Genomic DNA, 13,608 nt, shown 5'->3' on the forward strand with positions numbered 1-13,608 from the left:
TTTTGGGACTAGTTTATTATAATAATTATTGCCTCGAGAACATCAGCACGCAGCACTGCTCCTAAAGAACAACTTTGCAAAAGAAACCTTAAAATCATATTCCGTCCCACTTAGATGTAAAGCCAATTTTTTTTCTGCATTCTTAAGCTCATGACACATAATAAACAACCACAAATCTAAAATCTAAACACGTGAAAGAGAAGTAGTGGCGAGAAATAAGTTGCTGCGTGACAGTCTTGTGGTTAGTTCCGGACTTGCAAGATAAGTGTTGTATATGCTACGTAGCTGTAATAGAGAAATTATTTTAGTATAAGGATCTGAGTCATTGGATTGTATTATTTAAGGAATATTCCAGACCATTAAGGTTTTGTCCGGTTTCAGCAAATTACCGGTAATGTTATTTCTTGTATAATAAAAAGTTATACAATTTTCCAATATACTTTCTGTATTAATTTCTCATAGTTTTTAAGATCTCTGCTTGCTGTTACGCAATAGTAAGATTTATTGTTTACTTCTAGTGGATACACTTCTGTCCGTGGTCATGTGATGGACACACAGGTGCTGGGATTGTTAGAAGATATATACTGTAACTCTATCGAGCTGTGCACCTGTGTCCATCACATGACCAGGACAAAACTTTATCCACTGGAAGTAAACCATAAATCTCCAAAAAAAAACAATAATTTTCAGAAACCAGTCACATCCCCTTTAAAGCGGCTCTGTCACCAGATTATAAGTGCCCTATCTCCTACATAATCTGATTGGCGCTGTAATGTAGATAACAGCAGTGTTTTTCATTTTGAAAAACGATCATTTTTGAGCAAGTTATGAGCTAGTTTAGATTTATGCTAATTCGTTTCTTAATGCCCCAACTGGGTGTTGTAAAGAGAAGTGTATGACGCTGAACAATCAGTGACCAATCAGCGTCATACACTTCTCTTCATTCCAGCCCAGCTTGATCCACAGCACAGTGTGATCTCGCGAGATCATGCTGTGCTGTCACTTACTCCCACAGTAACTTTACCGAAGTGTCTTCAGAGTGAATAGACATCACCTCTAGCCAGGATGCGATGTCTATTCACACTCCCGACACTTCGGTAAAGTTACTGTGGGACTGTTGGTGGACGTATCCTTAAAGGGCACGTGTCAGCAGTTTTGAAGTCTAAAACTGCTGAGGGAGCGATGTAGGGAAGGGGTAGCATTTTAAACCTACCTTTTTCTCGGTTATGCAATTATGTTTAATTCTTCCAGTACGCCGATCACAAGTGCCACTGAGGCGGAACATGCAGCATGCCCCATTCCTCTGCTTTGAGTGACGGCTCTAGTGGTGTCCTGATTGGCTGCTAAAGCAGAGCAGAGTGTGGCACTTGCAATCGCCCTGCCGGGGTATTTAGAAATCGGTTTCTCGGTCATGCAACTTGCATGACAGAGACAAAAGGAATGTTTACAATGCCCTTCCCCTGCCATTGCTTTGTCAGCAGTTTTCAGGCCTCAGAACTGCTGACAGATTCCCTTTAACTTTTATCACCTATCCACAGGCTAGGTAATAAATGTTAGATCCATGGGGGTCTAACCACTCGGATCCCTACCGATTGCTCAAACCATCCGTGGCGCAGAGAAGTGGTTTTAAGCGATGGCCGAGTATGCACGACTTAATGGAATTCTTTTTTTATACATAACTTTTATTCCTATGTATCTCATTGATGTTGTTTTGTGCCGCCAGAATGAATTAAGTGCAGCTACTCATCTGACATCCAAACTTTTGAAAGAGTATGAGAACCAGGTATGTGAACAATTTTTAAAGCTGTATGTTTGACTTAAAGAAACACTAAACCTACAAATGAATGATAAAGGTTAACAGAAGAAAGCCTAGCCCACAAGTTTCTTCATGCTTGTAAAACAAACAATCTTGCAGAAAGCAGGGGTTGATTTATGAAAGGGCTGTAGACGTATTTAAATAGAACAACGGAAGAGGGCTCCTGCTGCAGCCAGTTGCCTTACAGCCAGAGACAGGTCTTGTTAAAAGTGAGGGAGGATGGCTGATCTCCTGGGACACATATAGAAGAATTCTTGAATTATTTTAGAGTTTGATATTGAATTGCGGATGTTTGGTGCAGAATCCGCACTGGAAATTCACCCAAAACACTCTACTTGTGAATGTAGCCTTAGTGTACCATCACTTACTACTGCAATATGGATCGGAACAGACAGAAGATCATTCATATCTGACTTGGATTGCTCTTTTAACCTATGTTATGGGTGAGACTTTTGCTAAAGATAAACCAACTTAATTGCTTGGCATGTTATATTCTTAGTTCAAAGTGCAGCGCATGCAGACATTGACTTCATATTTTCCCTGTTGACCGATTTTTCTTTATTCCAAATTATTTTGTACAAGCAATACTCATTTATTCATTTTTCATAGTAAATAAAATATTTTAATGTTGCAGGCATTTTCTGTTGTTTTGCTGTGGCAAAGACTTGGTTTTTAATAAAAATTCTATGTAAATTGTTGTTGAGGAAGAACCGACACATCTGAGGCTTCTAGAGCAACCTGTATGTGACCTATTTCAGAATGTATGCTTTTGTTTTTTGCAGCGGTTTCCTCTAGGGGGCGACGATGAGGTGATGACTTCAACCTTACAGCAGTTTTCAAAAGTGATTGATGAAGTAAGTGTCTCTGTTACATATGGATCAATGGATCGGGCTATAGCTGCAGTCCAGAGGAATACATTCAGTTGCTTGCAAGTCCAGTGCACTTCTGGGAACTACAGCTGTTTACTTATTGCAATATGGGGCAGAGTAGGAAGAGACTTCAATTACTGCAGCCCTTTACTTCCTCCCTGCTGTGAGAGATATAGTGACGTAGCAAAAGAGAGATATAGCTTAAAGAGGCTCTGTCACCAGATTTTGCAGCCCCTATCTGCTATTGCAGCAGATAGGCGCTGCAATGTAGATTACAGTAACGTTTTTATTTTTAAAAAACGAGCATTTTTGGCCAAGTTATGACCATTTTCGTATTTATGCAAATGAGGCTTGCAAAAGTACAACTGGGCGTGTTGAAAAGTAAAAGTACAACTGGGCGTGTATTATGTGCGTACATCGGGGCGTGTTTACTACTATTACTAGCTGGGCGTTGTGTATAGAAGTGTCATCCACTTCTCTTCAGAATGCCCAGCTTCTGGCAGTGCAGCACTGTGACGTCACTCACAGGTCCTGCATCGTGTCGGCACCAGAGGCTACAGTTGATTCTGCAGCAGCATCAGCATTTGCAGGTAAGTAGCTACATCGACTTACCTGCAAACGCCGATGCTGCTGCAGAATCATCTGTAGCCTCTGGTGCCGACACGATGCAGGACCTGTGAGTGACGTCACAGTGCTGCACTGCCAGAAGCTGGGCGTTGTGAAGAGAAGTGGATGACACTTCTATACACAACGCCCAGCTAGTAAAAGTAGTAAACACGCCCCGATGTACGCACATAATACACGCCCAGTTGTACTTTTGCAAGCCTCATTTGCATAAATACGAAAATGGTCATAACTTGGCCAAAAATGCTCGTTTTTTAAAAATAAAAACGTTACTCTTATCTACATTGCAGCGCCGATCTGCTGCAATAGCAGATAGGGGTTGCAAAATCTGGTGACAGAGCCTCTTTAAATAACATGGATATTTTACCCAAACAAGCTGTGTGTCTAGTGAGAACTTGCTTGCTCATAAAGTCCTGTAATAACATTCACTTCTGTATAAAGTAGACAGTCTCTGTTGTGTGAGAGCGCTGTGACCACAGGAGTGTAGTAAAAGGGCAGGGAGTGACAAAAGTAATGTGAGTCACCAGGTTTATAGATACAGTGACCGGTGACTGGGTTGCAGCTCCACTATATCTTAAAGGGAATGTGTTGCCAGCAAAACATGTTTTTTTTTTTTTTAGTTAAACAGTTAGTGTGTAGGTGATTAAACATTGTTCTAATTTTTTTTTTCTTTTCACAAGTCCGGAAATATTATAAATTGGATTCAATTTATAATATTTCCCAGAACTGGTCACTAGATGGAGCCATTCCCAAAATTGCAGCATTGCATGTGGTAAAGCAACCACATTGCTTTATGCTGCAAAATTGGGTAAAAATCCCTTGCTCTAGTGAGCTCTCAGAATCCCCCCCTCCTTTATCCTGGCTAGTGCCGGGAGAAACGAGGGGTTTGAACGGTCTAACCTCCTACACTGTGTGTCGCCATTTTTTGAGCTAACACACAGTGTAGAAGGTTAACATACAGTAGTAAACACACTGAAACACGAACATACATAGAAATAACTTACCTGCTCCAGTCGCCGCCGCTCCGTCTGCTGCCGCTGCTCCATGTGCACAAGTCCGGAAGCCACGACCGGAAGTAGTAATCTTACTGTCCGGCCGCGACTTCCGGTCCACAGGAAAATGGCGCCGGACGGCGCGCATTTCAAATTTAACTGTGTGGGAGCGGCGCATGCGCCGTTCCCACACAGCGGCGTACACCAAAGTGGATGGAACGGGCCCCGTTCGCAGTCCCTATGGGACTGGAGCTGCCGTATTCCATGTCTGTATGTGTCGTTAATCGACACATACAGAAATGGAAAAAAAAATGGCAGCCCCCATAGGGAAGAAAAAGTGTAAAAATAAAAAAAAGTTACACACAAATTAATCCAAACGTTTTTAATAAAGCACTAACATCTTTAACATATAAAAAATTTTTTTGGGGTGACACTGTTCTTTTAAGCATGGCAGACAATGATAACAACTTCCTGTTAGTGAATTAGGAGGAGGAACACGGCTAAGCTTTGATCTAAGAGCCACGTGAAGTTTTAATTTTTCTCTAGAGGTACACTTCAAGGAAATATTAGGTGACCAGCATAACTTCACAGAGGTTTGATACACTCGGATTAATAACTAAATACATAATCAAAAGTATAGATAAGATTATAAGTAGCTATACAAAGGAAGGAGTGATGTTTGACAACTTCTGTACATTAGAGCAATACAGGAGTGCAAAGCAAGTCCACAATTATGATATAACTTTGTTAAACAAGGATAATTAAAATGCAATCAGGGGTTGCGTGCTATATTTTAATTGGTGAGGACCCCTTGGCTGTTTGGCCAAGAGGAATCATGTCGCCATATTCATGGCGAGAAAACCATTGAAGTCCTGCTGGACTGTTTAAAGAGGTTATGTGGATTAGTAAAACCATTTTTAAATACCTGTTTAGAGAATTCTGAGTTCGTAGATGGCAGTCCTGCCTTCACAACCCCCATCTGTAAGCCAACAGCTACAATGAGCGTCTGGAGTACCCGGCACATCCATGCATTACACAGACATGACTTTTAATTCTGTGTAATGCTTGATTTCACCTGTGGTGGCGCCGCAGGACAATTGAACTTTTTCATTCAGGGTTCCCCGGCAGTTTATAGCTAATCTCTGCGGGTCCCAGGAGAGATTAGTTTATCAGTAAAAGCTTCTAATAAAAGACGATTGCCCAAAGCAGACAACCCCTTTAAATTAGGGCATCCATTAGATGTGAAGATATTAGAGGAGATTACACTCCGTGAACAATCCTAATTTGTTAGGAAGGTCCCTTGACAATAAACGGGTCACGAAGTCTCCGCCTACTGAGAGACGCTTTAATCAGCTGTAATCTGTGGGATAAACCTGGCAGTAATTGTTTATTTTCTCTGCAGCGCCACCGTAGGGGAAATTAAGTATTACACCGTTCCCATTCAGACCAATGGATTGTCTGTGTAATGCAGGACAGAACAGGTCCTTCAGAGCGAAAGATGCTGTTTTTAAGCGCTCTCCACTCTTGCCAAGAGATGAGGATCCTGAACAGAGGACCCGCCTCTATTAACTCAGAACTCCTTAATAGGGTATATGAAAATGGGTTTTCGAAACTGGCCCTTTAAAGGGGTTTTCCCATAATCATTATGGTCACCTATCCACAGGATAGTTGATATATATCTGGGGTTCGACCGCTGGGACCACCACCGATCACGAGAACGGGCTTCTCTTGCCGTTCCTGGGAACCCCATAGAAATGAATGGAGCGGTGGTTGAGCATGCCCACTACTGCCTCATTCCTATGAAGCTCCCATGAACGACAAGGGAAGCCCGTTCTCGTGATCGGTGGAGGTCCAAGCGGTTGGACCCCCACCAATCAGATATTTATCACCTGTCCTGTGGATAGGTGACAAATAATGATTATGGGAAAACCCCTTTAAGGCGCCTACAAAGGTGGAGTTTTACTTTAAATTTCCACAAATGTGACTTTATTGATGATCAGCACCCTGCTGATTGTGTTGCCTATATTGTTTGTGAATGTAACTCTGCTTTGTCCCATTGTCACCGCTTTACTGCCCACAGCTCAGCTCCTGCCATGCGGTTTTATCCACACAGCTGGCTGATGCCATGATGTTTCCTATCAGCCAGTTTAAAGAGCGGGATTTAAAAGGTAATGCTATACACACACTGAGCCTCGCATGGTCTCCTTGTATAAATATAGTGTCATTTATTATATTCTAATATGAAACGCCTGTTTTCCTCTGTTTTACGTTACAGAAATCCTGACTTTAAATGAGATTTTCCAGATTGCCAGTAATGGTATGCAAGTCTTATGTATAAAATATAGAACTGTATACATTTATTAGGAAGCCGATATACACTCACAGTGGAGAAAACATTGCAGATGGTGTTATAACATCAGGCCTGGTGTATGCATGGGTTCAGTTCACAGCAGTTGTATGTTTGAGTCATATAAAATGTATGGGTGTATCAGGATGTGTTAAATATTGACCGAGACGTGTCATATTTTACACTGTAGCGTGGAATCTAGAGATGATTAGGGTTGAGCTCTGCAGCATTATTTCCACTGATTGAAATCATTGGGTTGGACCGAGATTGACATTTCTGAAAAGTAGATGCAATTAATAATGTAGTTAAAATAAAGCTTAAACGGTTCCCGACCGCTCACTGTAAATTCACGTCGGCGCTTGCTGGGCTCTGTGCGGCGCCGACGTGCATTCATGGTGGGTGTTAACAGAGCGATCGGGTGTCTGAGTGCTGATGACACCCGGATCGCACTGTTGACACCTGCCTCTGGTCTCTGAGACTTTATCAGTACCTGATTGGTTCAGGTTCACATCATGTGATGGTCATGGTAACCAATCATGGCCATCGCAGGGAAAGTTTTTTTTGGTAGCAACAAACTTTTCCGGGCATCGATTGCGGGTGTTGCAGATGGTTGTCATGGCAACCAGAGGCTATACAATGGCCTCTGGGTCTGCCATGCACAGAAGCCCATGAGGACCACTACGTAGGTAGTGTAATGTATTCTAGCGGCGATCAGAGCTGCAAATCTTCAAGGGACAAAAAAAAAAGTAAAGAAAAGTTATTACAAATGTTTTAGAAAAGTGTAAAAATAAAAGTTATAAGCTACAAAAACTGGCTTTTTTCCTAGAAGTCTTTTATTATAGGAAAAAAAAGTACACATATTTGGTATCACCGTATTCGTAATAACCCAAACTATAAAACTATAATGTTATTTTTCCCGCTCGGTGAACACCGCAAAAAACAAAAAGTAAAAAACAATTCCAGAATTGCTATTTTTTGGTCACCTTTTCCTCCGAAATAGCACCAATAAAAACTACAACCCATCCTGCAAAAAACAAGCCCTTACACAGCTTTTTTTGACTGAAAAATAAAAGTTACAGCTTTCAGAATATGGTGAAACAAAAAATAAATTATTTTATATAAAAAAAAGTGATTTTATTGTACAAACGCTGCAAAACATAAAAAAAACTATATACATTTGGTATCGCCGCAATAGTATCGACCCTCAGAATAAAGTTAAATAGTTGTTTATAGCCCACGGTGAACGACGTAAAAAAAGAAAGCATTCAAAACTGCAAAATCCTTGTTTTTTGGTCCCCTTCGCTCTAAAAAAAATAAAAATGTAATGTGATCAAAAAGTTGTTTGTCCTAAAAATTGTTACCAATAAAAACTACAGCTCGTCCCGCCAAAAATAAGCCCTCACACCACTCAAACTGCCAAAAAACAAAAAAGTTATGGCTCTCAGAATATGGTGAAACAATATAAAAGTTATGGCTCTTGGAAGGCGGGGAGTGAAAAACGAAACTGAAAAAGCAAAAAAAAAAAGATCAGTCCTGAAAGGGTTAATTAATTTCTAATGAAAAACGATTTATGACCACATGTGGGGTATTGCCGTAATCGGGAGAAATTGCTGTACGAATGTTAGGGGGCTTTTCGTTTTTTATCTCTTGTGAAATGAAAAATGTTAACATTTTAGTGGAAAAAATTTTGATGTTAATTTTTCAAGGCCTAATTCCACTAAATTCTGTAAAAAAAACCTGTTGGGTCAAAATGCTATCTATACCCCGAGAAAAAGTCCTTGAGGGGTGTAGTTTCCAAAATGGGGTCACTTTTGGCACCACAAGACCTCTTCTAACCTGACATGGTGCCTAAAATATATTCTAATAAAAATGAGGCCCCAAAATCCACTCGGTGCTCCTTTGCTTCTGTGGCCAGTGTTTCCGTCTATCTTGTGAATAGGGGATAATTGTCGATTCGAGGAATACCCCTTTAATCATTGTATAATAAATAGTTCTGCTACTTTCTAATAAATGTTGTGTTTCAATTCCTCACTGTCTTCAAAATCCCTGCTTGCAGTCAGTGAATGGAAACCTTATTGTTATCATCCAGAGGCTAAAAACCTGTACAGATCTAATACTACTCACAACTGGGAGTTTGCTACAATTATTTCCGCTCCAGGCAATACTTTGTGATTTAAATACATCAGCAATATAAATCTATCTACTGTGCTGATAGTTTGCCTGCAAAAAAAAACTGTGTGAACGGGGCCTAAGTCTGTAAGAAAAGCGATCTACCTCATAGATGATTGCCAAGACTGGATACAATCATAGCAAACTCCTCTGGTAGAAGTATTAGGGTGCACGTACAGAATGTGGCCGATCATTAATTGCCATCTGACCGGTAACTACGGGACAAAAACCGCCAAGGGGGGACGTGAATTTTTGCATCTCGGCCACATTGTGTACGGGCACCCTTAGGTCTGAATTGATTTTTAGCCTCAAAATGTAAACCATTTTTTTCCTATTCACTGACAGCAAGCATGAAAACTGGCTTTATGTTACAAAAACAAGTGTCTGATGATGGTTGGATTTTGTAGCTTGGTCTCTCTACTAGAAATTACCTGTGTAAATTGACCATTAAAGGGGTATTCTGCCCAACAACATTTCTTGGATATCCACAGGCTATCACATAAATATATCATAGGTGGGGTCCCAACTCTTTGGGATAACTGGGGTCCTGTGACTGACTGTTTCTGTCATTAACAAAGACTTTAATACAATGAGCCACACAAAATCAGCCAGCTCTCCCGTCCTCTCCGCCTACTTGTGGCAGCAGCCACTCCCCTTTAAATTGTAAAACGTGGTCATAAAATCTCTGTTCTGCTACAAGTTGGTGGCAATTTAGCAGATTCTAGGACGGTATTATCTTGCTTTGTTTTTTGGGGGGGACACAATCCTGCTTTACGAAACATTTAAATATCTCTTGTGATGGGGAATAGTGACTAATGTACTTTTTGCCTTAGATCATGATGTAGCAATCAACAGATACAGCCGGCTGTCTAAAAGGCGAGAAAATGAAAAGGTGAACTATGGCTTTATTCCACTACATCGTTTTCGTGACCATTTGTTTATTACATTTTCTGTAGCATTTCTTTCTTTCTTTGTTCTCTCCTGTATGTTGCTCCTAAAAATGGGTCCTGTGAACTGTGATCAAATAAGATCTCTTATACAGAAATCTTATCCAGTACAAAAAACAACGAGGAGTGCAGTATTGAAACGACTTTCCCACGTTATTTAATTAATTTGCGTATGGAGAATGGAAGGTACTGATTTTCCTTGTGGAGAGCCAACTAGTATGGCAATGCTTCCTGGGAAAAAAATATGTAAAAAAGCTCTCCTCCAGAAGGAAGGAAACGGTTTCTCTAGTGCCATCTATAGGTGACTACCCTGTAAGTGCAACCCTGAAACATGACAGATTCTCAGCCAGACCCATCTGTAGACAGCACTGTTTTGGAGTTGTTTTGAAGCCTACACATGGGTCTCTGGTTTGGGTGATAACCTGAGTCATGATTCAGGGACATTTTAAAGGTTCAGACATTGATTTACAGGGTAACCGTTTGTAGGGGGCACTAGAGAGACAGTCTCCTTTCCTCAGGAGGAGAGCTGTTTTGCAAATATTAATACTCTTATAGGTTGTTGGTCACATGAAATTCTTGGCCTTGCAGTTATACAATGAACTGACATCTGACTTTATTTGTAGACCAAGTTTGAAGCCACTGAAGATGTTTACACAGCCAGGAAAAAGCAGCATCAGACCATGATGCATTATTTTTGTGCACTGAACACCATCCAATACAAAAAGAAAATTGCAATTTTAGAGCCGCTTTTAGGGTACATGCAAGCTCAGGTAAAGTCATTGTAGATTTGGGCCAATAATGAAATATATCTATGAATCTATTCATTATATCTGTTCGTTCTATTCATCATTTTTATCTAGATTAATTTTTTCAAGATGGGCTCGGAGAACCTGAATGGTCAGTTGGAGGAATTCATGTCAAACATTTCAACAAGTGTGCAGAAGTGAGTTTTATTTCCAGATAAATCATGTATACATTGTGCAGTCCGTTTCTGTTTTACTGGTAGAATATCCTCTAAAATCTATTATTTTTTAGGGGAATTCTATTTGCTTTGCTCTTTGTGCCCCTGATCTTTATTTTAAAAGTCATTTTGGATTAACTAGTAAAGAGAGGCAAGATAACTTCCACATCTATATGGCTAGGGCATGTGGATGTCTTGGGAGACCTGGGTAAATGTACATAGGGAGGTAGGTTCCTAGTGATAACCGCTAATAGCCACGGTTTTCGGAGTTCGGACCTGCTGCGATCAGCAGATCACTAGGACGTCTTTAGTCTTGAAAGGGATTGTCTCATCAAGACATATTGGACAAAGGAAATTGCAAACAGGAAGAGCTTCGAAATCTTTGAAAGCCACCTTCCGCTTTGTTAATCAATTATCCTTTCTTTTTTTTTTTTTTAATTATTCTCAATCAGTTGCTTAGAGGACCCCATGGTTGTTGAGGGTAAGCAAAAAACCCAGAGAGTCTTAAATAGAGCCACCGAAATTATTTTCAGGGGTTGCCTGTTTTGAATAATTCCTTTTCTGTTTTAGAGGGTCCCTTGAATTTTAGCTGATGACCGTATTTCCTCCTGCTGGCACCTCCCAGTGATCAGCTGTAATCTGTGGGAAAATCCATCAACAAGTGTTAGATTCCCCTGCAGCGCCACCCCAGGAGAAATGAAGCATTACACAGTTTCCATTGAAATTAATGAGCAGTTTGTGTAATACATGGATGTGCCGGGTACTCCAGAGTGAGAGGCTATTTGAAAATAGGTTTTCTAAGTCTTTCTAATATTTGTATCTGGCCAATGTCTTAACTTAGGCCTCATGCACACGACCGTAGCCGTGTGCACGGCCGTGATTTTCGGGTCGGCCGGCTGCGGACTGTCAGCCGCAGGCCGCCCGCAATCGCGGGACATGCACATGGCCGCCGCCATTGATTTCAATGAGCCCGGACCGCAGAACCGGGCCGTAATAGGACATTCCCGTTCTTTCTGCGGTCCGGGCTCCCGGGCCGTGCAAGGACCGCAAAAACTACGGTCGTGTGCATGGCCCCATAGAAAAGAAAGGGGCCGCAATTCTCCCGTGGATTTTCCGGGGAATTGCGGCCGCAAAAACACGGTCGTGTGCATGGGGCCTTAAGGGGTGTCTTTTTAAAAAGCTTCTGAAATTATGTTGCGATGATAAACAATAATATGAGAGCGGGTCTACGAGCTCGGACCCACCACTGATGCTTGAATGAAGGGGTGACGCCACAACACCATTGAAATCTATGTTGTTCCTGAGATGTCTGTGCCTCCAAACATTATTAGTAGCTATGGCTAACGGATGTGGTTTTTTTTTTCTGCTGACATGTTACATGACTTTTTGTATTTCAGTGTACGTAGAGAGATGGACAGTGAGGTAGACACGATGCAGCAAACCATCCAGGACATGGAGGTGGCAAGCGAACCCTTGTATATTCCTGACCCAGACCCAAAGAAGCTTCCCATCAACCGCAATCTAACAAGGAAAGCCGGCTACCTCAACATACGCAAGTATGGGAAAGCAGAGTCTTACGTGTGAATATTATTTCAGAAAGCATATCCCAAGTCTGTATGTCTTTTTTTTTAAATGTTTAATTTTTATATATATATATATATATATATATATATATATATATATATATTAAAATGAACAACACAAATAAATGAAGGATGTTTTTTTTTTGTTTTTTTTTTTGCAAAGTCACACATGCTAGGGGTTGTAGTTTCACAACAGTTTGGCACAGAAAAAAGATCACTATGTTAGAGTAAACCTGTAACAGGCCGCTTGGTATAAAGTAAGATCATCCTTTTAAGGCCCTTTTACACCTGCCAATTATCGGGCAAACCGCTCGTTCCCGTGTAAACCGGGCAAAGATCAGCCGATGAGCGAGCAAACGCTTGTTCATTGGCTGACGGCATAATTTTAAATAACGAAACTATTATCGTTGTTGCAGCGCTGCCGACATGTTAGAAATGGATGGGGACGAGCGATCTGAGTAACGATCGCTCGTCCCCATATTAGCTCCTTGTGAAAGGCGCAAATGAGTGCAGATCAACGAGCTATCTCGTTGATCGGTGCTCGTTTACACAGCCCATGTCGGGCCGGGTAATATCAGCCTTAAAGAGGCTCTATCACCAGATTTTGCAACCCCTATCTGCTATTGCAGCAGATCGGCGCTGCAATGTAGATTACAGTAATGTTTTTATTTTTAAAAAACGAGCATTTTTGGCCAAGTTATGACCATTTTTGTATTTATGTAAATGAGGCTTGCAAAAGTCCAACTGGGCGTGTTTACAGTAAAAGTCCAAGTGGGCGTGTATTATGTGCGTACATCGGGGCGTGTTTACTACTTTTATTAGCTGGGTGTTCTGACGAGAAGTATCATCCACTTCTCTTCACAACGCCCAGCCAGATCACGCTGTGACGTCACTCACAGGTCCTGCATCGTGTCGGACGAGCGAGGACACATCGGCACCAGAGGCTACAGTTGATTCTGCAGCAGCAGCAGCAGCATCGGCGTTTGCAGGTAAGTCGATGTAGCTACTTACCTGCAAACGCTGATGCTGCTGCAGAATCAACTGTAGCCTCTGGTGCCGATGTGGCCGACACGATGCAGGACCCGGGGCAGGAAGTGAGTGACGTCACAGCGTGATCTCTTGAGAACACGACTGTGTCTGCACTGCCAGAAGCTGGGCGTTCTGAAGAGAAGTGGATGATACTGCTCATCAGAACGCCCAGCTAGTAAAAGTAGTAAAAACGCCCCGATGTACGCACCTAATACACGCCCACTTGGACTTTTACTTTAAACACACCCACTTGTACTTTTGCAAGCCTCAT

The 13,608-nt window shown here is 41.5% G+C and overlaps 1 protein-coding gene across 2 annotated transcripts in view; it reads left to right on the forward strand.

Annotated features, from left to right (window-relative positions):
- APPL1 (adaptor protein, phosphotyrosine interacting with PH domain and leucine zipper 1) overlaps positions 1 to 13,608 on the forward strand; it is a 32,658-nt gene that overhangs the window by 4,006 nt on the left and 15,044 nt on the right. For both annotated transcript variants that reach the window (XM_075833922.1, XM_075833923.1), the window contains exons 3-10: positions 1,724 to 1,783; positions 2,599 to 2,670; positions 6,382 to 6,469; positions 6,577 to 6,618; positions 9,651 to 9,709; positions 10,388 to 10,534; positions 10,625 to 10,707; positions 12,123 to 12,281. In XM_075833922.1, the coding sequence (XP_075690037.1) occupies positions 1,724 to 1,783; positions 2,599 to 2,670; positions 6,382 to 6,469; positions 6,577 to 6,618; positions 9,651 to 9,709; positions 10,388 to 10,534; positions 10,625 to 10,707; positions 12,123 to 12,281 (710 nt within the window). The remainder of the gene's footprint in view (positions 1 to 1,723; positions 1,784 to 2,598; positions 2,671 to 6,381; positions 6,470 to 6,576; positions 6,619 to 9,650; positions 9,710 to 10,387; positions 10,535 to 10,624; positions 10,708 to 12,122; positions 12,282 to 13,608) is intronic.

Source organism: Rhinoderma darwinii, chromosome 7 (assembly GCF_050947455.1).
Source record: "Rhinoderma darwinii isolate aRhiDar2 chromosome 7, aRhiDar2.hap1, whole genome shotgun sequence".
Lineage (NCBI taxonomy): Eukaryota > Metazoa > Chordata > Amphibia > Anura > Rhinodermatidae > Rhinoderma > Rhinoderma darwinii.